This window comes from Dipodomys ordii, unplaced genomic scaffold, assembly GCF_000151885.1.
Source record: "Dipodomys ordii isolate 6190 unplaced genomic scaffold, Dord_2.0 Scaffold77, whole genome shotgun sequence".
NCBI lineage: Eukaryota > Metazoa > Chordata > Mammalia > Rodentia > Heteromyidae > Dipodomys > Dipodomys ordii.
The window spans coordinates 5386241-5408260 of record NW_012267293.1 but is presented as its reverse complement, the minus strand read 5'-3'; the positions used below and the strand labels follow the sequence as shown (position 1 = coordinate 5408260).

The 22020-nt window shown below is 47.1% G+C and overlaps 1 protein-coding gene across 1 annotated transcript; it reads right to left on the bottom strand.

The window, feature by feature from the left end:
- Positions 1-1590: 1590 nt before the first annotated feature.
- On the bottom strand, positions 1591-2574 carry LOC105991802 (mas-related G-protein coupled receptor member H-like). The gene has a single exon (XM_013024528.1). The coding sequence runs from the start codon at positions 2572-2574 to the stop codon at positions 1591-1593; it is 984 nt and encodes a 327-aa protein (XP_012879982.1).
- Between the last annotated feature and the right edge of the window lie 19446 nt (positions 2575-22020).

The window sequence follows — 22020 nt, the reverse complement described above, 5'->3', positions numbered from 1 at the left end:
TGTGGCTCAAGGTGTAGTAAAGGGCCAGCATTGAACCAAAAAAGCTAAGGGAAAGCACCCTGGGCCCTGAATTCAAGCCCAGTACTGGCACATACCCACACAGCATTAACATGTAGTGTGTGCATACCCACACAGCATTAACATGTAGTTCTGTGTTTTCAACAGTAATTCCTATTCCTCCTGCTAATCCAGAGCACAAGGTCTAAGGAGACTCGGGAGAGAAAGTGGGAGTGGAGGAGAAGACGGCAGTTTGCAGTGTTACCTCTGGAAGACTGTGGAGGTATTAAGCTTGCAAGGATGGGCATGGGGTTGAACTCCTTAGAGCCCAGTTGAGCTTGGCTCCATCCATTCTGTAACCTTACTCAACCCCTGAGCCCACGTCCTTTATCTGTGATGATGGAAGAACTTGGCTCAGAGGGCTGTTAAGATGAAGTGAAACAGCTGGGCACCAGTGGCTCATGCCTGTCGTCCTAGCTATTCAGGAGGCTGAGATCTGAGGATCATGGTCCAAAGCCAGCCCAAGAAAGACTCTTATCTCCAATTAACCACTCAAAATCCAGAAGCGGAGCTGTGGCTCAAAGTGGTAGAGTGCTAGCCTTAAGCAAAAGAGCTCATGGACAGTGCCCAGGCCCTGGGGTGGGGGTGGGGGTGGGGCGCATCAGGAAGGGGAGAAGATGAAGTAAAACAATACTCAGAAAGTTAAGTATTAGAAGTGTTAGCTCTCACCCCAAGTTCAAAAAGCCAAATGTTGAATGTTCCTTCTCATATGTGGATTATAGACCTATATCGATGATGATGATGATGATGACGATGATGACAACGACAATGATGACAAAGATAGTGATGGGATGGGAATGTGAACGGAAGACTGGCTAGGAGGGACCAGTGCAAAGGAGAGGGAGAAAGAGGATCCAAGAATGTGATGTATGTATTTGTGTGTGTGTGTGTGTGTGTGTGTGTGTGTGTGTGTGCATAAATACAGCATAAAAACTACCAAGCTGGGCGCCGTGGCTCACACCTGTCCTCCTAGCTATTCAGGAGGCTGAGATGTAGGTTTTCAGTTCAAAGCCAGCCCAGGTAGGAAAGTCCGTGAGACTCTGATCTCCAATAAACTACTAGAAAACTGGAAGTGGCGCTGTGGCTCAAGCAGTAGAGTGCTCACCTTGAGCTAAAGAGCACAGGGACAGCACCCAAGCCCAGAGTTCAAGCCCCACGACCAACCAAAAAAAAAAAAAACTACCAAAACTGTGTGAAAAAGTGGGGCTGTGCAATGGTAATTTGGTAGAGGGAGGGGTGACTTTGTTCCAAATACACTGTGCACATGCATAGAAATATCACGGTGAAACCCTTCTACTGTACAAATGTATGCTTCCCTCAAAAATACACCAAAATCAAAATGTTAGCTTTCACAAAGTTACCGATGACAAGTGGATCATGTGGACAATTCCCAGGAGGAATGAAGGGATTTCGTCTTCATCTTCAGGGAGCTGCGGAGGCCTGGGAGGAGGGGAGAGGACGTCAGCATGGAGGCCTCTTCCCCTCATTGGGGGCAATGTCAGGCATCCACCCTTCCACCACGGCAGGAGAGGATCATGCAGCGTTCTCATCCGAGCCTGCCGCTGGCCTTTCTTCAAAGACTTTCTGCAGTGCCTCTTTCAGGGACTTTCTACCCTTCCTCCTCCTCCTCCTCCTTAGGCTTCCTACCACAAAATAGACGACTGGATTGACACTGCAGTTCACGGCGGACAGTATACTCAGATAGGACAAGTGAGTCCACATGGACGCGTTGTTATTTGGGTAGGAATAGAAGGCTATGATGAGCAGGACCTTCATGGGCATGGCGAAGGCAAGAAACAGGATGACGGTGGCCATGATGATCACGTAGAGCTTGGCTGGTTGACGTGGCTTTAGGTTGCAGCAGACTTGATACAAGAGGACCAAGTTGGAGAAGATCATCAGAGGGACGAAGACCAAGAAGGTCAAGATGCAGGAAAATATGTACGCGTAGCGACACTCCGGGAACCTCGGCTCCTCGTTCAGGAGGCAGAAGAAGTTTTCCAACCCTGACACCAGCACAGAGAGAGCCCACAGCAGTGCACAGGCCACAGCAGACTGGTGCTTCGGGCGCCGACACTGGTACCAGATAGGGTACAGCACGGAGAGACACCGCTCCACACTGATGGCCGTGAGGAGATACAGACCCGTGTTGTAACCGAAGATCACGAGAAACACAGCATAGTTCTGCAAGGTGATGTCATCGAAATGGAAGGTGTCCACCAGCTCGATGACGGATGAGAAGAGAAGGACCATGAAGTCAGCAATGGCGAGGTGCAGAATGTAGACGGTAAATGGCTTCCTCTCGATGCAGAAGATGAGAAACCATATGAGGAGTCCGTTCCCAATTAGCCCCAGCACACAAATGAGCTGGGATATGCAGATGTGATAGTATTCATTTTCCATGTTCCAGAGGGTCTCAGTCACTGGCTCTGATGACCAGGTTGTTTGATCCAGAGATTCATTTCTGGCGGAGGGTGTAGCTTCCCCAGGATTCAAGGCTGTGGTGGAGGGCTCCATTCTTGGGGAACGGCTAGCTTTCTCCTGTCTACCTGTCGTTAGAAACGAAAGATGGAGTGATGGGTGCCATTTGCTCTGCATCTCACAATGAGTTCGGTTTTTACTGGGGATCTCTCCACACCTCCTTCCTGGAGGAGAGAGGATGTGCGTCAAAGACCTTGCTGTTTCCCCCTCTTCTTTCCCATTCTCCTGTCCATCCACCGAGGCAGACTCCATGACCCTAAGAGTAGACACCTTTCCCAAGCCTAGCCATCAACTCTGACGGATTCTTCATCCTCTCTGGCTTTGTAGGAAAGCCCACCATGTTCCTCATTGTCTCCTGCCTTCCTAGAAGAGACTTCTAAGGTTTTTTGTTTTGTTTTTTCAAGATCTAAGTGGCAAGATTGGGAAAAGGATAAAACAATTCACTTACTTTAAATATGCCAATGAGCCAGGACCAATGCACAAACAAAGAAGGCCATTGTAGCGTGTATGGAAATTTGTTCATCATCTCTGTCTTCTCTAGCTATTCCTCCTTTCCCCTCCGTCGAGTTTATCACAGCCGCTTTACTCCCTTGGCAGTTTATCCATCAGCCATAAGTACAACTAATAGATGATTGTGTGTTTCCCTACTGCATGTTGAGAGTCATCTCTTTTGGCTTACCGGACAAGAAAATCTGGCTGTGAAGGGAGAAGATGGAAAGAAAAGGGGAAGAGGGAGAGGAAGGAGCCCTGCTAAGCAGAGATTCAGGGAGGAAAAGACCACTTAGCAGACGATTGTAGTGTCCAAACCCAGGATAACCTGTGGTACCCAGGATACCTGTGGTATCCAAGGTGTAACTTCTTGTTTTCTACCACTTCTCCATCCTTACCCAGTGTTTCTTGATGTCCAGAGGGTGCCTGAGCCCCGGCCTTCTGAGGGAAGTAGCTGGATACAGGGAAGAGCTCATGGAGCAACACCTTGGGTTGTTTAATGATTCCTGAGGGTTGTACTTTTTTTTTTTGCCAGTCCTGGGGCTTGAACTCAGGGCCTGGGCACTGCCCCTGAGCTTCTTTTGCTCAAGGCTAGCACTCTGCCACTTGAGCCACAGTGCTACTTTTGGCTTTTTGTGTTTATGTGGTACTGAGGAATCGAACCCAGAGCTTCATGCATGCTAGGCAAGCACTCTACCACTGAGTCACCTTCCCAAAAGGGTTAGATGGTTTTTGTGTGCCCATTAGCATTTCATGTTTCTTCTCGTGTAGGTTGTTCTGTGCTCTTTGCCCATTTTCTTTCTTTCTGGTGAGAATATGCATTCTTATTTACTTATAGTCTTTTCTGCATATTCCTCCTCTCCAAGGGAAGTCAGGTTCCTGGGCAAGCCAGTTGGGCTGCCCAGGAAGAGCTGGTCTAACCAGGAGGTGAAGGCAGATGCTTTTCTCACCCAAACTCTACTCTCCTTTTCCTTCCTCTTCCACTATACCAAGCAGCTTCTACAACTGCCCATCTCAGGAAAGGGGAAGCAAGAAGATGAGAAAGACCCTCTTGAGGCGTTGTTACTCCAGCACACCAGGCACCCAGAGAGTCCTCCCTGCCCAGCCTGCACCGGGATGGCTGCAGGCAGCTGTGGGCCAGCGGGACAAACCAGTTCCCGCTTGCCGCTGTGCTTCCAAACAAGTATGCACAAATAAGGGAATGAGGCTCTTGGTGTAACTATTGCCCTCACTAACCTTTCTCTCTTGACCCGAGTGTATTCGTAAGTAAAGGTCTGGGAGCAGAACTAAAGTAACCCGGTGACATTGCTACGGAGTCTGGGGCATTCCCTTCCACGTGGATGCTGAAGGGCTGCCACAGAGGGTACCTGCTGCCATGACCTTTGTGTTCCCAGGTGTTCCTCCCTCTTCTCGGCTCCAGAGCTCCCTGGCCTGCATCACCGCTCACTGTCCACAGAGGTGCCCATGGCAAAGAGGAGGGAGGGCATTGGGGAAGGGCAGGGGCCATGAGTTCATCCTTGAAGTGGAGTGGGGTTTGTAGAGCCTTGCACGGAGGCTCCAATGTGTCATGGAGTCTCAGGAGGAAAAGCTGCTATCTTTCCAAATTCAGCCCCAACTGCTGCTTTGCACCATGTTGCTTAAGACCTGGTATTGACTGGCTTTCCAGTGACTGCTCTGATTCTGACCGTGAAATCCAGCCAGTCAAAGGCTCGGCAGGACTTCATGTGCTCACAGATGTGAGATGATACCACAGGGAGCTAGTTTTATAAAGTTATTTTTGTTTTTATAGGTCTTTATTGTAAAGATACTGTACAGAGGGGTCACACTAACATGAGTAATGAGTACATTTCCTATGGAGCATTGTTACCCCCTCCTTTGTTTTTCCTCTACCATCCCTTCCCTCCCCACCTTCCCAACTCCTCCCTCCCCCTCCAGAAGTTGTAAAGTTTGTTTTCAAGTAATGTCTTGTATGTCTCATTGTTACAATGTAATTTTATAAATTTATTACTGGTACTTTTTAACATTTCCAAACCAAGCTGACACTCATGTTTGTAGACTGGGTACTGCACACTATGCACACAATACACATACATACACATGCACAAACAGGAGGAGGACATACATGAAATGGCAGGAGCACTAAGGAGTCACTTTAGCCTTTTAAGATGTTTCAGCCCAAACAAGTTCACCACTCAGTAGGCAAAAGATGTGGATCCCCCCTTCCTGGCTCCCTGTAAGGTGACCCCTGAAATTTGCCATCCCTCAGGGAGGGCTCAGTCACTGTGCAGAGGGACCGGGCAGAAGGAGCTGACTGGCTGCCTGCCTGAGTCACTGTGGTCTTTCTGGAAGGTGCCAGTGGGAGCACTCACCGTCCAGTGATTTGATCTTCTGGTGGTGTAGAGCTGCCGTGGTGACCCCCAGGTCTCCGCTCCAGCCCCTCTCTTTGCCCAGATTCTGATCTCTTTCCCAGCAGACAAGAAGTTTTTTGAAAGCTGGAAGCGCGCACATCAGTCTGGCACTACTATGTCTCAGGGTCTTATTTTGGCATCACTTCTGGCCAAGGAGATCTGGATCTTAATTTGCAGCACTGGAGGGCTGAGGGTGGGGCCAGCCCTCCTCTAAGCCCTGTCAATCAAATATATAACCAATCATTCACAACTCTGGGCAGGCACTTTGTCCCATCCAGTGGGGAAACACCATATTCTGAGCCCAACAATGAGCCTAAGATACCTTATCATTTTCAGGTTGTTTGTGAATTGAATGTGTGTCATTGTAAGTACCTGGCCTTGCCCCCTAGTACCTCAGCCTCCTAGTTGTGGACCTTTGTATTTTCTAGACCCTTCCTGAAAATGGAAAGGGCAGCCTTAGGCACACGCTCCTGGCATCCAGCGGATGTGCTTCCCAGAGCTGACCATCGCTTGCCAACTACTGATCATATCTTCTGTCTGACAGCATTACTTGTCTTATCCTTTCTGTCCTTTGCTTTCATCTTAGTGCAGCAAAAAGCATGTGGTTGATTTTTAAAACCACACTCTAAAAATTTATGTCAGAGAAAAGACTCTTCAACAAATGGTGTTGGGAAAGCTGGATATTCATATGAAGAAGACAGAAAAATGGATCCCTATGTCTCACCTTGTACAAAAATCAATTGAAAGTGGTTCACACCTGTGAACTGAGTGGGTCTGAAGCTTTGAAACGCCTATAGGAACATAGGCGATGACTTTCTGAGTAGGACCCCAATTGCTTAAGAAATAAGAGCAAGAGTTGGCAAATAGAGCTGCATCAAATTGAAAAGCTACTGCACAGCAAAGGAAACAATTACTAAAATGAAGAGACAGCCCACAGAATGGAAAAAAAATCTTTGCAAGCTATTCTTCAGATGAATATCCAAAATATATAAGTAGCTCCAAAAATTAAGCACCAAGAAACAAATAATCCAATTAATAAAAGAGCACATGAGTCATAAAGACAGCTCTCCAAAGTATACTACAAGTGGTTAACAAAAATATTGAACAGAAATATTCAACATGTTTCAGTCATTAGAAAATACAAACCAAACCACGTTGAGATTTTATCTTACCCTTGTCAAAAGAGCAATCATCAACAAAACAAACAACAAATGCTCATCAGAATATGGGGAAGGACCTATCCATTGTGGGTGGAATGTAGTAGGGATGGCCCCTCAAGAAGCTGAAAATAGAATTCCTGTATGATATTGCTGTACTACTCTTGGGTGTATACTGAAGGAATGTAAGTCAACATGCAAAAAGAGATAACTGTGCATCTGTCTTTATAGCAGCACTAGACACAACACTCAACCTATAGAATCAGCCTAGGCACTCCACAACCAATGAATGGACAAAGAAATGTGCTACCTAGACACATTGGAGTTTTATTCAGCAATAAAGAAGAATAAGATGATGTTATTTGCTGAGAGATGAACAGGGCTGAAGAGCATCGTGTCAAGGGAGATGAAACAAGCACAGAAAGACAGATACCACGTTTTTTCTCATTTGTGGAATCTAGGCCCAAAGACTATAATGGTTAAAGGAGGAGTGTGTGTAGCAGGGGTAATAAGAGGAGAGGAGAGAAAGAGAGGATGATGGGAAGGTGGATATGATTAAAGAACATGGTCTATATACAGACACATACATATGTGTAAAATGTGCACAACAAACCCACTTAAAACTTTAAAAAAGTGAGGGAGAAAGAGGTACTGAGAAAGATGGACTGAAGTTAATCAAAGTACCTCATACTGAAACCACTCTGTACCATTAAATGCTTTTAAAAGTGTTTTGTCAGTTTATCTTGTTTATCTCAAAGTTCTTGAGCTGCTAATTTTGGAAGGTGAAAAGTGTAGATTTATCGCTAATGAGCAGAATGTTTCATACCACAAATTTTGCATCATTTGCTAAAAACTAAAACAAGAAATCCGACCACCTGATGGCACCAGAAAATAAGAAACCGAAGGGGTGTCTGCCTGCTGGCAGAGTCCCGTCCACCTCATTTTCCCAAACATCAGGGAGGGAGGGATGCTATTTTTCACAAATGGCTTGGTGTATTTTTGTTCTCAGTGTGCTCTGGCCTGAGGCTGGGGCTCTGTTGTCTGTGGAGCAGAGCCCATGGTCTGGGACGGACCTCATTGCCCAGCCTGAAGTTCACAGAGTCTCAAAGCGAACCACAGTCCGGTTGAAGGCGTCTTCTGGGAACTGACAAGGCTGGGCTGTAAATACCATTAGGTTTCAAATGGAAGGTTTATTTTAAGACCGACTGTGGATGGATGCTGAGGAAGACATCCTTGAAAAGGAAAGCCAGCTGCTCCTCTTCCTGTGCTCACAAACTCTACTGCTGACATGGAGTTGGGGGGTGGGTGCGTCTCATCCTGCCAGTTCCCCAGTTCTTGGTAGACACCGGCTGGATGTTTCATGACTGGATTCACTTCTGACACTGCCTACCATCAAGTCCCACCAGACTGCCCCCATTTCAGATACCAGGGCGCGTCCGTACCTTCCTTCTGATTGACCTATAAATGAGGATTGCCAAGCAGCCCCTCCTTGGGTCGATCATTTGCTAGCATGGCTCCCGGAACTCGGCATCATGATAAAGGCCACAGAGGGGCATAGCCAGGGACAAGGAATGCACCCAAGTGCCAAGGACTCGGAGCTCTCAGACTCCAGCTGTCACCAGCTCTGGGCCACCCACACCCCAGCCTCTGGGTGGTTGTGCACAGGCATGATGGACGGCATTGACCAGTGCTACTGGGCTCAACTATAGAGCCTCCCTCTCCTTTGGGGTCTTCCCCAAAGCCTCCTCATCAGCATAAACTCAGGCGTGGCCGAAGGGGCTTGTTCTAAATCCCAAGTGCCCCTTTCTCTTCTACACTCTCGCCCCCCCGCCCCCCGCCTTCCCTCCCATGCTATTTTAGAAAAGCAATCGCATGACCAAAGATGATCCTAACGCTCGCCTCACTTCAAAAACAACAAGGATTTCAGCTCTGGCTGTAAGCCTGGGATGAAGACCAAATGGGGTATTTTTATTTGACAAGTGACTATGGGAGCTGTGAAGTACTTGGAGAAGAGGGACAGCTAGGATAGGGAGACTGTTCGGTTCTCTCCCTGCTCAGACCCGGGGCGGGGGATGGGTCAGGGGGCTCCAGAACCTGGGGGCAAGGGCTGTGACGTTTTCTGCACTAGGAAACAGAGCACTAGCAAGGATTCCTGGAGGAGCCCCGCCGTTGGTGTGGGTGGCTGAAGGGTCTCCATGCTCACAGCGTGTTGTGCATTGGCCTAAGAGAACCTACTGAAAGGCCCGAGCCTGCAAAAGTGACAGACAAGGCCCTATGGTATTGTGCAAAACCCCACAAGGTTCAAGAAGGAAAAGCACACTCGGTGCTAGGGATGGATGTAGGACAGGCAGGAAGCATCCCCTGGCCTCTGGTCCTGAACTATTCTTTCTTTGATCGGGTCTGTTCCTCACCATGAGGCTCTTCCTTGCGCTCATATAGGAGCTCCAGGGAACAGATCTCAACGTCATGCATGTCTGCTGCATACAGACCTGTAGGAGCCATGGGGTATTCCCTCCCGAAGTGTATTTTACCTTCCATCAGCTTAGACCCAAGGACAAAACCTGTGCAGGCCTGAGAAGCAGGCATAGTGCTGTTTGGCTGGAAATGCCCGGCTTCTGGGGGCTCCAAATGCAATCTGCCTCAGGAGGGCTGCTGGCAACACCTCGCTGGCCACCAGCAGCACCTAACCTGGACCACGTGGACTTGGATATGGCATGGGGACAGGCTGGGAAAGCTACTGGGGACCTTTAAAAAGAAGGCCAGGAAGCCTGCCCTACTTTACAAGGCCTAAAGCCAGATGGAATAGGTTTGGCCCCTTACTGCCTGGGGTGAGGACCGGGGCAGGGCTGGAGTGGTCACGAAGACTTCTCTAGCTGAAGCGGATCTTGATGATTCCTCCTGACCACCCAGCACCTGAGTCTTGTCCTCTGTTGGGACACAGATGAGGTCTTTCCTGGGTTCTGTCTCCCTGAGGCATGCCATGGGTCTTTGACCTGGTGCACAATCAGCCAGACTCGTCCAGCTCTGACTTTCCCCCAGCTGCTGCCCAGATGGAGCAGACACAGCAAACTCTTTGCAAGGAGGCAGTGACGGCAGGGAGACGGAGGTCCCAGTGAGGCACAGGCATCAGGGGAGTTGGGGCTGACCCCCAGTCACCGCGCTTAGCACAGGCTGCAGCTACGTCTGGATGGAACTACTGCTGCACAACGTTAGCTTCTGCAGTTGTTATGTTTTTTACATTCTAACAACAGTCTGGATTTTTATGATTATCAGTTGAGTCTTCTTGGAGATTCTGTGTACCAGCTATATCCCTTTAGTGAATTCTCGTTCTACTAAACTTTTTTTTTTTTTTTGCTACCAGTCCTGGGCTTGAACTCAAGGCCTAGTGGCTGTCATTGAGCTTTTTGATTTTCTTTCTTTTTCTCAAAGCTAGCACTCTACCTTTTGAGGTCAGCTCCATTTCCAGCCTTTGGGTGGTTAGTTGGAGATAAGAGGCGCATGAGCTTTCCTTCTCGGGCTGGCTCTGAACTGCAGTCCTCAGAGCTCAGTTTCCTGAGTAGCGAGGATTACAGGTGTGAGCCACTGGCACCCAGCATTTGGTGCCTTTTGTGTTGCTTGCACTTTAGAACACTGATTGACACAGGCCTTGGACATATGTGCAGTTTAGGGCCAGAAGTACTTGTGCAATACCTTCTAGTAACTTTAGGCCAAGTCTCTAGACTTTTGATTCCAAAAGGTTTCTTGAAGGCCAGAGTGAAAGAGATGCAAGCAGGAAGTGATCTACAAACATGCTTCCTGATCCTCCACATGGAAAGGATGTCTTCTTAACGAAGGTAGATGACAATCAAATAGTTCCAAACAGTAGAGAGGACTTGGACCACCCTATACAAAGAAATGATAATGTCTGAGGAGACAGCTATATCAACTACACTAATCTGATCATTATGTATTGCATACATATATGGGAATATCACAGTGTACCCCATAAACATGAAAAATCACTATAGATTACTATATACCAATTAAAAGTAGAAATACATAAAAAAAAGATGGCCTCCAATAATCTAACTGTTCATCAACAGACGAATGGATGAACAAAATGTGTTTCACATTTATGACAGAATCTTATTCAACCTTAAAAGCCAGGCACTGGTGGCTCACACCTGTAATCCTAGCTACCAGGAGGCTGAGATCTGAGGATCATGGTTCAAAGCTAGCCTGGGCAGGAAAGTCTGCGAGACTCTTATCTCCAATTAACTGACAGAAAACCAGAAGTGGTGCTGTGGTTCAAGTGGTAGAGTGCTCACCTTGAGCTAAAGAGCAGGGGGACAGCACCCTCAGGCCTGGAGTTCAAGTCTCACTACTGACAAAAAAGAAAAAAGGATTCTCTGAGCTTGGGGCTTCCTGCCGTGGGTCCTCCGCCCGTGTGTGTTAACCCGAGTGAGGGGTCATTTGAGAAGAGCACCTTGGTGGTTGCTTCTGAAGATGCTCTTCTCAAATGACCCCTCACTCCGGTAACACGGGCGGGCAGGGGGCTGGGGGCCGGGGTCAGTCACAACTCTCTGCAGGGTTCACTGTGCCTGGAGTTGAACAATGAGCGTCGGGGTGCTTACCCGGGTGGCCCCATTCTCAAATAGCTGAACCTTCCGAGCAAGGGCGGGAGAAATCTGGGACGCAGCCAGGTCAGGAGCCATTCCTGAGGGAGATGTGGCGGAGGAACCGTGGCAGGAAGCCCCAAGATCCACACACTTGCAGCCCAGAGCACCAGGCGGCTCTGCCACGGAGGCCAAGTGGGCCCACCCAGCTTCTGGGTCACCACACATGCAGGAAGAGGACAGTACCCACCCAAGGCCAAGGCTGCACACCCCGGGGTCACCACAGAACCACCGGAATTCACTCTGCTTTCTCTGCTTTGAATGATCACTAAAGCCGAGACCAGGTGAAGAAGGTTGCTTTTTATTCATTCCCGGCATTGACTCCGTGGTGGGCAGGGCCCACATTTTGGTCTTGTCAATTACAATTTTATGACTGAACATGTGTTGAGAGTTTAGCACTGTGGTCTGGGTGGCGGGTGTTGAAGGTATCTAGGAGAGACAATGTCTCAGCAACGACAGGCCAACCGTGAGTTTGGCAGATGGTAGGGAATTGGGAGATAATAGAGTAGGTTCATTTTAGACAAGTGAAGCAAAGCTACTTGGCGTTTCTGCCTTTGCAATCTGTCGCCAAAATTGTTTAGAAAATGCATACTGGGGCAAGATAAGGTATTCTGGTCTTACAAAAGACAGAAAGTAGCAGGTCCTTACCGTCTAAAATACAGTGGTAATGACAAAGATGTCCTAAGTATGCTGTAAACATAGGTAAGCTGTTAATACTAGATGCTATGATGTTCAGGCAATGTTTTCTAAGTGCTGGTTATGATTGGCAGGGCCAGATTGGCCCAGTAACATACTAACATAGGACTCTAGTAGGCTTGCTGACAGTTACAGGGAGCCAGACATTTGTCAAATCATCTCTCAGTGATCATCTCCACTGTGTGCTTAGCACTGTAGCAATGCGGTTCCTTTCTCAAAAGAGTAGTGTAACTGTAGAAATTAGACGAACAGAAAATGATTGTAAAACCACAAGTAAAATCATGGTGCCAGTTCTGAACATCATCAATTAATGCAGCTATTCTTTGGCTCAGCCAACTCTAAATGAGTAAAGCAAAGCTTTGGCTTCAGGACACACCAGCAAGTAACTCAAAGACAGCTTAAGATATAAGGCGCCTGAGCATTTAGGAAACTCCTTGTGCAGAGATTCCATCACTGCTATTGCTACCAGCTTCTGTCAACTCCCAAGGCAAAGTGCTAGCACTTAGATGTGACTTTTTTTTTCACTTTTGTTAAGGATTATGATTAAATTAAAAAGTATTGTTTGCCAAAATGCACAATTATTGAAAAAAAGTAAAACAAACACAGATTTAATGGTGCTCAGCTTTGGGCCTTAGTAAATGAATCATTCTGAGCATCCATTTTTCCTTCCTTCCTTCCTTCCTTCCTTCCTTCCTTCCTTCCTTCCTTCCTTCCTTCTTTTTTTCCTCTTTCTTTCTTCTTTCTTTTTTCCAGTCCTGGGGTTTGAACTCAGGGCTTGGGCTTTTTTTTTTTTCTTTCTTTTTTTGTCGGTCGTGGGGCTTGAACTCTGGGCCTGGGTGCTGTCCCTCAGCTCTTCAGCTCAAGGCGAGCGCTCTACCACTTGAGCTACAGTGCCACTTCCGGTTTTCTGGTGGTTTATTGGAGATAGGAGTCTCACGGTCTCTCCTGCCCGGGCTGGCTTTGAACCGCGATCCTCAGATCTCAGCCTCCTGAGTAGCTAGGATTACAGGCGTGAGCCACCAGCGCCCGGCTAGGGGCTTGGGCTTTTGCTCAAGACTAGCACTCTACCATTTGAGCCATTTTCAGCTTTTTCTGTGTATGTGCTACTAAAGAATCGAACCCAGGGCTTCATGAATGCTAGGCAAGCACTCTACCACTAAGCCACATTCCCAGCCCCCAAGCATTTTTCTTGTAAGTAGCTATATGGTAACATTCACAAGTTAAGTCATATATGTAACTTCAGGATTCCTAACAGGGAAAGAGAAGGCAAATGCCTATTACCCAGTTCCCAGTTTCCTATTGGTACATACAAATTCACTGCTCTCAGAAGAAATCCTAGCTGCACCAGCTTCAGAAATCTCAGAGGGAACTTTGGGAAGTGCATTAAACATTCTTACACAATCTTGAACTTTTTATGTCTCTCTCTTTTTTTGTGGAGGCCTGAAATGCTAGCTGATGATTATCTCCAAAGGAAAATTTCAAAGATACAGTTCTACGAAAGGCCAAAACAATGCTGGCCAACTATGCAGAGCTGAGTCCAGGGTAATATTTAGCACAGCTAACAGCATGGATAGACTCCATGTCCCAAGGCAACACTCCAAAAATATTCTCTCTCACAACTGGAATTTTTTTCATGCTATTTGGATCAGGAGTTGCATATGATTATAATCTAGGTAAGGAATCTAGAGAACAAAGTGCTGGACTAGAGGACAAGGAAATGTTCAACTCATTAAAATTACAGAACCTGCTCAACAGTGTATCTCTAAGGATGGTTACCTACTTACGGCCCAGAAAGGAATTTAGAGATTCTGCCGGTTTGCTTTCTAGAAAGTTCTATTAATTAATATGGATGCCTGTCTTCTGGTGCCCTTTCTAGCATGCACACTTTGATTTTTAAATGTTTGCCATGCAGAGGATGAAAATGTTTAATACATATTTTAAGTTTGCAGTCTAGGGAACTGTAATGGAACTTGGTTGGTTTAAAGCATCATAATGCTAGATTGACATACACCTTCTGTATTGTAATTGTTGTCTTTTTATTTTTGTGATGCAGTCAGTATGTAGCTCAGGCTGGCCTAAAACTCTCAATCCCTCTGCCTCAGCTTCCGGAGTGTAGTTAATTAATTTAGTCTATTTCCCCAAAGCCTTACAGCCGACATCAGGGGAGAAAAATGGAAGCAGGGAAACAGCTAGAAACTTTAACACGTTGTTTTAAATCACTGAGAAATCCAGAATTTTATTCCTTCTCAGACTTTGTTTTTTTTTCCTTCTCAGACTTTGTAAAGAAACTATTTTAGTTTGATATTGTGTACGTGTGGGCTTCTGCCTGGATATGTATATGTGTACATTGAGGCTTAGTAGAAAACCACTTTCCTTAGCCACAAAGGAAAAAAAAATGTGTGAAGATTTCAGTGACTGAGCTTAGCTAGAAGATATTCTAAAACTAAGAAATTCTTTTACTAAGGCAAACTTTACACACAGTGAAAAGTATATATCTTGGTTCTTCCCATTGGTCCAGTTTGGTAAATGTAAATCAGCCTTCCCAAGAACAGCTCAAGGTGCCTGGGTCCCCACTCAAGGTATTCTGCCATTACCAGTGATAAACAATCAGATGTGTCTCACCATAGGCAAGTTCTTCCTCTTTCAGAACCACACACACACACACACACACACACACACACACACACACACAGACTCACATGCTATATAGTTTCTTTGGTCTAGCTTCTACCATTCAATCTGTATTTGTATTGTTTTTGGATGTACCCATATATTCTTCATTCTTTTTTTGCCAACTAATATTCCATTGTAGGAATAAACCTCAACTCCTCTTTTTTCTCTTGGCTGGTACTGGGGTTTGAATTCAGGGTCTCACACTTGCTCAGCTGGTGTTCTACCACTCAAACCAAGCCCCCAGCCCTGCTATTTTTTGATTATTTTGGCAATGTAGTCTCATGGACTTTTCTGCAGTTTGGCTCTGAACCATAATCTTCTCAGACTCTCGAGTAGCTAGGATTACAAATGTGCCCATGGCCAGATTCTTCTGGAGCTGGATTGCTCCTGGATTTGGGGTTTTAAAAATAAACTGGCTGTGAATGTTCTTACACAAGGCATTTTGTGGACATAGGTTTTAATTTCTTGTGTATCCAACCGTGAGATTTGGGGACTATAAGGCCAATATGTGTCTGATGTGGAGACACTTCTGCCCAGTCTTCCAAAGTGACTGTGTTGCTTACACTCCCAGCAGAGATGCTAGAGTTCAAAGTAGGATACCACTTCTTTCACATTTGATGTGCACAGGCTGTTGTTCACAAACTTTTACCCATATTTAAAATTTGGTTTCACATTTGAAGTAGTGGATCCTTTAAAAGGTGGGGTTTACTGAGGGGGGTTAGGTCCTGTGGGGGGGGTGGGGAGGGAGGCTCTGTCCTTGTGAGGAATTACCAGGTTCTCATGGACCTGGGTGGTTTCTGCAAGAGGGAGTTGCTGCAAGTGTTTAAGCCTGACTTCTGGATCACTCTCTGGCCTTTTGTCTCATCATGTGGTACTTCTTATATGCATTCTCATGGCAAAGCCATCCACTGTAAGGATCTCACCTTCTGATCTTGGACTTCAAAACTGGGTGATGAAATAAGACATAAAGTACCAACAACAGGAAAATGGACAAATACATTATGCAACTTGAGCTTTTACATTAAGCTCTCTGGTTCATCTCAGTTTAGATTTAAATTTCATATATGATGTGAGAAGGAACAGAAGTTCTTGTTTTCTATGTGCATAATTACATGTTCTATAAAGTCTTTACTTCCTGCATTGAGTTACTTTTACACCCATTGGAAAATCATTAGTCTTGTACCCAATAAACAATGAGTGGGTTTATTACTATACTTGTTTTTGTTCATTAATCTGACTCTTCTTTTGTCAAATCTACACTGTCTTGATTATTTGATCATACATCATGAAGTCAGATAGCGGATACTACTTGTAACTTGAAATCTCTTTTACTTTCTTCTGTCAGTCATGGGGCTTGACCTCAGGGCCTGAGGGCTGTCCCTGAGTTCTTTTGCTCAAGGCTAGTGCTCTACCACTTTGACTCACAGCACAACTTCCAGTTTTCTGGTGGTTAATTGGAGAAAAGAGTGCCATTGAATTTTCTGCCTGGACTTCACTGGCCTCCAACTGTGATCCTCAGACCTCAGTCACCTGAGTAGCTAGGATGACAGGCAGGAGCCACCGGCCCCTGTGGCTTTGAAATCTTTCTTTAATAAACAATAAAGCTTCAGACATCTACCATATGTGCCAAACCACAAATACTGTAAAATGTGTATGGGTATACATTATCAGGATTTATTCTCATAATTGATTTGTCAGTGCTGTAAATGTCATGAAGATCCTGCCATTCATTTATTACATATTAGCATATACTTTTGAACCCCTCCTACCCTATAATTGTTTCCAAATTTGTTTTTTTAAAGAAAGAAATTTTACTCTTTAATATGGTGTTCTGGAATTGAAAAGGAGAAAAAGAGTGAAAGAGTAGAGAATAGAGGTGAGGGGCTGGGAAGGTGACTCAGTGGTAGAGTGCTTGCTTTGCATGCATGAGGTCCTGGGTTGGATCCCTCAGTACCACATAAACAGAAAAAGCTGAAAATGGCGCTGTGGCTCAAGTGGTAGAGCGCTAGCCTTGAGCTGAAGAGCTGAGGGACAGCGCCCAGGCCTAGAGTTTAGGCCCCATGACTGACCAAAAAGAACAACAACAACAAAAAAGAATAGAGGTGAGATCATGTTTGCAACTTCCATGTTCTGTACATAAGTGGAAACTTTGGACTGGAGTCATTCTACCTGTACCACAAAGCGAGTTAGGGTAAATTACCTAAACTCTGAAAATCTCCCCTTCCTCATCTGTAAAGTGTTCTGTGTAAAGCACATAACAAGCCTTGTGTGACTCCTGAGAGAGAAAAAATAATTTGGGAGACTTCCTAAATAGAGTATATTTGGCCTTGAATTGGAGGTGCACCAGGCATGCACACATACATACTTGAAGCCCAAGTGATCTACTCATAGAGGATGGCTTTGGAGTTCCTGTGACTGCAGTCTCCCTCCAAAGATGTCCCTGTTGGAGAAAGTATCTCAGCTAAGCAAAGGGCTCTGTACTCCCTGGGGCTTTCCACAGAGATTCCAGTGTGAGAGGGAGAGCTGGGAGGGCAATGGTAGGGGTGAAGGTGTTTTCTCAAGCCATTAGAGTTTGGAAACCACTTTGGCAAGATCCAGATACGCCCTCTAGGGGTGATGTGCCCTTCCCTCCCCTTCCCTGCCCTGCCTGTCCTAGCGCCCTAGAGCTACTCTAGCCCTCTTCCTTCTAACTGTGCGGGACCAGGCTGTTTCCAATCTCCCGTTACAAACTCCAGCCAGCCCCATAAACATGATGCCAGGTGACTGAGTGACCCAGAAGGGGGAGTTATTTATTCTGTTTACATTTGCTTTGGGATTTTCCTTTTGGAGCCAATGGTGTGTTTTTTGTCTGCTGTAACCCCTCTTTCCTGGCTTGCAGGCACTATCTCAGGAGCTCCTGTGGGGGTGGAGAGCCCCCCATCCCAGAGTTCCCAGGGCCCTCAGCACAAAGGCTATTTTTGAGTAGGGTTGTGGTCTGTGGTCTGCTCTGGGTGACTCCCCTCCCCCACCTCCCTGTCCCCCAGACCACGTTGTTGCTGCACATCTGGCCCTTCTGCCGATGGGAAGAGCCTTTGTGGACAGAATCTAAATGCCAGGAGTTGGGGTGCGGGTCTGGGAGCACTCAGGGCTGGGCCTTCGCTGTCACATGCTGAGTTCAGTCCGCATCTGGGGGCTGTTTGGCCCCTTCCCAGGGTTTATCTAGAAGGGCTGTGTCCATCCACTTTTCAAACATGAGGTTCTCTGTGGCTCTGTCCCCTGGCCCGTCTAGTTGGAGGAGGAGATGCCAATTTTCTTTCAGACTTGATATGCTTTGCAAGTGAAGATCCTTACTTGGAAAGACTCAGCCAATCCTTGGATAGACTAAGTTAAGGGAAGATTTCCCTGAGATGGACAGAAAATCAGCTGGGCCTGGGAGAGTTCTGCTCTCAGGGTTTTATCTCAGACTTTTATCTGGCCAGTGAGATCCAAAGGCTCTGTTGCAGGACCCGAGGGCAGAGGGCGGGACCAGTCCTGTCCTGTGAGGCTGTCAATCAAAGGGATAGGCTAGAGAACCACTCATCACTCTAGTCAAGTTTGCAAGTCCAAATACCTGAAGTCACTCTGTTCCCAAATGGCGGTCCAGACAACGTGTGCTTCTCCGCCTGCTGTCCTGCTGGTCTCCGGTTTGCAGACTTGCCTCTGCAGCCATTTTCCTGGGAGAATAACCCTCCACTGCATCCCAGGTTACCAATCTCTGCTGATCCAGCTCTTCTGTCTGGAAAGCAGTACTGGGCTTTATGAAGTACTAAATGAGATTTTCCCCACAATCAAGGATCAAGGGGTTGGCAGATGTGAGAAATACATGTTTGAATCTGACCGGGATGCATCAGACTTCCTCTGTTAGTGCCAATGAAGCCTTCCAGAGCCATGGGAATTTAAGAAGAACCTCTCTGATGGAAGAAGAGAATCTTAGCCCTGGCAGGTGCACCTATCTTTTGCTGCTTTCCTGCTGATGGAGTCCACTACTTCTGGCTCTACCACCTATGGCTCTCTCAGGTGATATTCTATCAGACCCCCCAGGCCTCCTGCGCCATATTTCTGTGTGTGTGACAGGAGTCCCTTGAAGGGGTGCTGTTTCTCTAGGGAACTCTGGGCGGGTGGGTCTTGGATCACAGAGGTTCAGGCTAGAACTCGTACCACAGAGAATGGGAGCTGTAGACTCTTTTCTTCCCTAGCCTTATCCAGCCCTATTACCCATTTTCTCTCCATACAATCCTCACCTCTGGAAAGAATGATTACTCACAAAGGCAAACCAAGCACAGAAATAGCCAAACTATTTGTGGCTTCCGTGCAGGCAGTTTTATTTTTACAGCGAGTTGCTGTCTTTTCCTCTAAGTATAAATCATTAGCTACCACAACTGAAACTCCATCTCCATCTGTGATCGATGATCACCCACTGTAGTCCTGCTTGGTTAGCGGTGCTAATTAGTCAGAAAACAATTGGTGCCTTCCCCCACCCACTCACCCTGAAGGAAGAGAGCCATCCCTCCCAGGGACCCCCTACTGTCTGGCCACCCATGTTGTTTCCTGGTTGGCAGGCTCTTCATTCACCTGGTCAACATTTCCACTTTGGGCAGTGTGTTATCTTCTGCCTGTGTGAATAGAGGGACTTTTCTGCTCTATGAGGAGCTGGAAAAGCAAATTGGTGAGGCCCTCGGAATGTTGACTTAAACCATGACGTTGGAGGCCTCCCTCTCGTTGGTCACTCTGCTCAGGGTTTCACAGAACACGTAGGGATAATTCTTCACCAAATCTGGACAGTCCCAGAGGCGAGAGGCAGCATGGCACAGAGGAACAAGGAGGGTCCTTCTGTTCCATCCTGTTCTCCCGCGTCCCTCCTTCTCTGTGAGGCTCCTCAGCCAGCCGTTAGCTCTCTCCTGATCCTATTTGCTTCCATGTCTGGGAATCCTTCATTCCACAAACTCCTTTTCTAGCTGCAATGGGCGTTAGTCAGTTCTTGCTTTCTCTTCAGTCTCTGAGCATCCTGTGGGAAAGGTAGTGCTCTCCAGGAGGCTGACCTTCTCCTCCCGTGGAACACCAAAACCAGGTAATAAAAGTATTGTTTCCCACCTGCTCACCTGCGCTCACCTGCTGTTGATTTACTCACTCTGCGCCCACCGCTCTGACTGTGTGGGGTTGGTGTGAGGGCTTCAGGGAGAGCCCTCCTCTCCCATCTCTTTCCTCTGGGAAGATTGGGCTCTGTTGGCTTCTGCTCTGGGCCTTTGCTTTTGCTTTAGGTACAGTCTGAGGAAAGCATCACACATGGAACGGAAGCCTGCTTTCCCACAGCATCCTTCCCTGCCCATCAGTGTATTTGCTCAGACAAGAAGTGTGGCCAGGATGGCTCTTCCCTCCGGCGCTTGGCTACCTCAGATCCAGATGACCATGGACTGTCTGCGCAGGAAAAGGATGGGAGTGAAGGGAAAAGTAATCTCCTGTTGTGTTCCCAACGTCCTGCGTGAGCATCTGCATCTACTGGGAACAGCTGCTCCCTGGAAGGGTCCGGCTCAGGCTGACAATCAGCCTGGGCATCTGGAAGAGGCAGCTCCATTCTTCTCTCCCTGGAATCAGCTGTGTGCCTAACTGCAGTCCATCAGATCAGCTGAGTTTACGTTAATTTGGGCACGATACTCGAAAAAGGGCTAGAAGCCAGGAAATGAATATTTAACTATTTATACGCTTCCCACCATTTAACAGCCGTGCCTTTTGGAAGTGATATTAGTAGTTCCATTTTAGAGTTAGAAGGGCAAGCCCTCAATAGCACACAAGTGGTTACAGGTGAAGAATAGTCGAGCCAGGAATTTGAGTTCTACCTACACTGCCCTTCCACGTAGCTGTTCTCTGGAGCAGCTTTCCCCTTATCCCAAGCTAGCCCTTGTGGCTTCCGGTGGCCAGCCACCTTGATGTCCCCAGTGTGTTCTCACTTTGGATCAGCACGCAGATTTTCACTCGAAGTGTGTCACCGAATGATGCCATTTGAAGCACGGCTTTTGCTGATAAGCGTGGGACCATCTGCTTGGCACATCTCAAATGTTTTCAGCAGTCAGAGAGAAGCTCCGGTTTCTTCTGAGACGGAGGCTGCAGCTCTCCTTGGAGATGCTGGAGCCAGGGACCCCACGGGCTGGTGGGGTACAGAGGCCATGGGATGGGAAGCTGTGGTCTCCCGGTTGTCACCTCTGACCCTTCCTGAGCGAAGGACATCCAAGAGTCTGCACCCATTTGTAAGTGTTCAGCTACCCTTGATAATCAGAATAAGATCCCTGTCCCCAGCCCCCCCCCCCAAGCCTCCAAAGAGGCAGAAGTGCCTGCGCAGCATTTCTGTGCTGATTGCTTTTCCCAGGGTGTTAGGTGCTGTAGGTTTGTCAAGGTGGTGTTGGCATATAAGAAAGGCCCTTCTGCCTTCATTTGGGAAACTTGCTTCTCTGTTGGGCGAACAGTTCCCAGATATTGTCTTTCAACTCCAGGTTTGAAACTTCTGTAGAAGCTTTTCTGTGGATTTGTGATGTGGAGGGAGTCTTAGATCACTCAAAGAGGGGAGGTTGGACTTGGAAGTTTTCAAGTTGATGTTACAAATGACAAAGAAGCTGGGCTGCAAGGTTGTAACAGTGTTTAATGTCTCTGGAGACTTCCTTTGTCTAGAAGCCACTGGGCACAGCCAGGTAGGTGTGTGTGTGTGTGTGTGTGTGTATGTGTGTGTGTGTGTAGTAGTAGTAGTAGTTTGGCAAGGTGTGTTAAACTGTCACTACATTGCTATATGTGCAGCCTTAAGAATATGACTCAGGGCTGCCTTTGGAGCAGCGTCTGCACGGGGACATTGGGGGCTGGGGGCTGTTTGTGGTGCTGGCTGTCCTATGTATTGTGGATATTTAGCCATTAAGTGGTATTGATGACCAGTAAGTGAAATTACTAATGATTAAATTACTGATGGCTATTACATGCTATTAGCATCCTCCTCTCAGTTTTAGCCACCCCAAAGATCTTCAGACATGCCAAACATCCCAAAGTAGTCAAAAGTCCCCTCTCCCTCTGAGATCAGCGCTCTAAATCGATTCTGCTGCGCATTCAGAAAGCACATGAGAAGTCTCTGCTTCTGCAGGCAGGTGGCTGGAGTGTTGGGAACATGGGATTTAATTGATTACAGATGCATTTAATACCAGGACAGATGTTCCCACTGCAAACATTCTCAACAGCTCCCTTTCCTGCCATGGAAATTCCATCTCACAAATGGGTTTCTGTTTGTCCAGGTTACTGCACACACACAGAGGGAGGAATGTGCCCTTTCCTCTGGTTGTACACACCTGGGAGGCCCCACTTAGGGTCAGCCTCGCTCTGCAGTTGCCTAGCAACAAGAGAAGGCTTCAGATG

Bases quoted from the DNA above. Each gene is read 5' to 3' on its own strand.
- LOC105991802 (XM_013024528.1), bottom strand. From the start codon at position 2,574: ATGGAGCCCTCCACCACAGCCTTGAATCCTGGGGAAGCTACACCCTCC.